Raw genomic sequence first — 1,640 nt, 5'->3', positions numbered from 1 at the left:
TTTCTAATACCAGGCACGAGATTTTTCGCTTAAAACCTCCTGAACAGGACACAACTTCTACCTGGGTGGAGAAGCGAATCGGGTTTTTCGCGCGTCCTAGACCACCGACCATGGCCTCGACGGCCTGGAGAGATAAACCAATGCGCTTGCAGGATGCTTCGGTTATGAAGTTGGCCTGCGAGCCCGCATCTAATAAGGCGCGACATTTATGAGATACCCCCCTCCGGTCAACAATTGTTACTAGCGCGGTCGAAAGGATCGCGCCTTCGAGATCATCCCTTGCCATACAAGATTGCGCGATATGAGTGGTGGATGGCGGGAGAGTTTCGAGATCATTCGAATTCTGCTCAACGACTAAGCGGGGGGATGCGATCTCCTTGTGCAACAAGGTGTGATGCATTTTACCGCATTTTCTACATTTGGAACTGTTGCACGCCTTAACACTATGCCCTGGTCGGAGACAATTAAAACACATTCGCGCGCGTTTCACCGTTTCATGCCTTTCAGAGAAAGACATGGCCAGGAATATACAACAATATTGGCGCATGTGCTCGTCACCGCATATGATACATTTGCTACTTTCTTTGTTTGCGACATGGGACGCCACGAGATATGATTTATTGTATTTTTTTCCCGCGGTTTCATCGGTTTCTGAGATTCCACTAGTGAATGGCCTTCGGACGGCCCATCGGAATTTTTACGCGTTAGATATTGAGCCCGTTGCTCCAAGAATTTAGACAAATCGCGGAACGTAGGCATGGTGGGCGAATCCATGACACGCTTCTCCCATTCATCCAGGGAGAGGCTGTCCAATTTCCTAGAAATAACCCCATTAATGATAGCCTCACACAAGTCCGGCGGATCTAGGATTTTTTGCAAAGCCCGTACGTTATTGACCGCCGTATCAATAAATTTTATGAGAGAAGTGCCATTTTTCTTTTTGGCTGGCTCTAGGTCTAAAATTGTGCTAACATGATGCGATATTAGATTCTTGGGGTCATCAAAACGCTCCTTCAGTCGTTCCCAAGCTAATTTATAATTCGCTTCCGAAACGCTATAAGATTCGATGATTTGGGCAGCAGGCCCCGACAGCGCCGAAACTAAATAGATAAATTTGTCCATGTCGGACAGTCTTTCCGAATCATGGACCAAGGAAACGAACGTGTCCCGAGAGCGAATCCATTGACTGAAGTCACCACTAAAATTAGGAAGTTTTATGACCGGCGACGCGTCATATTAGAGTCTGATGGAGCTGGGGAAGCGCGATTCGCCGTCCCAGGCTCCAGGCCTCGCGCCTGGGCCAATCTAGTTTCCGCTTTTGAAAGGGTTCTAAAATAACTGTCTTCAAATTGCTCGCGCTCCGCAAGCTGGACCTCCTCGTTAGGAGTGTCCAGTACCGATGCCTCTATTTGCGACTGTACTCGGTCGAATCTCTGAAATAAGTCTTCATTTGCCCGAACGCGTTTTTCGAATGCCACTGTATCCGATTGTACGTCCGCTGACTCGACAAATCTTTTGAAAATTGTTAATTTATCCTTCACGGCTCCGCGCTCGGCAACTAGCGATTTAGAGGCTTCCATGATGTAGCACGGTTTAAACACAAATGAAACAAAGGAAAAGACTTACGAAAGGATAGGGTT

At 47.4% G+C, this 1,640-nt stretch overlaps 1 protein-coding gene across 1 annotated transcript; it reads right to left on the bottom strand.

The window, feature by feature from the left end:
- Positions 1 to 486: 486 nt before the first annotated feature.
- Positions 487 to 1,122, bottom strand: LOC144477810 (uncharacterized). The gene has a single exon (XM_078195549.1). The coding sequence runs from the start codon at positions 1,120 to 1,122 to the stop codon at positions 487 to 489; it is 636 nt and encodes a 211-aa protein (XP_078051675.1).
- Between the last annotated feature and the right edge of the window lie 518 nt (positions 1,123 to 1,640).

Source organism: Augochlora pura, unplaced genomic scaffold, assembly GCF_028453695.1.
Source record: "Augochlora pura isolate Apur16 unplaced genomic scaffold, APUR_v2.2.1 APUR_unplaced_4014, whole genome shotgun sequence".
NCBI lineage: Eukaryota > Metazoa > Arthropoda > Insecta > Hymenoptera > Halictidae > Augochlora > Augochlora pura.
This window is presented reverse-complemented; position numbering and strand designations above follow the sequence as displayed.

Excerpts from the sequence above, each read along its gene's own strand:
- LOC144477810 (XM_078195549.1), bottom strand. The coding sequence starts at position 1,122 with ATGGACAAATTTATCTATTTAGTTTCGGCGCTGTCGGGGCCTGCTGCC.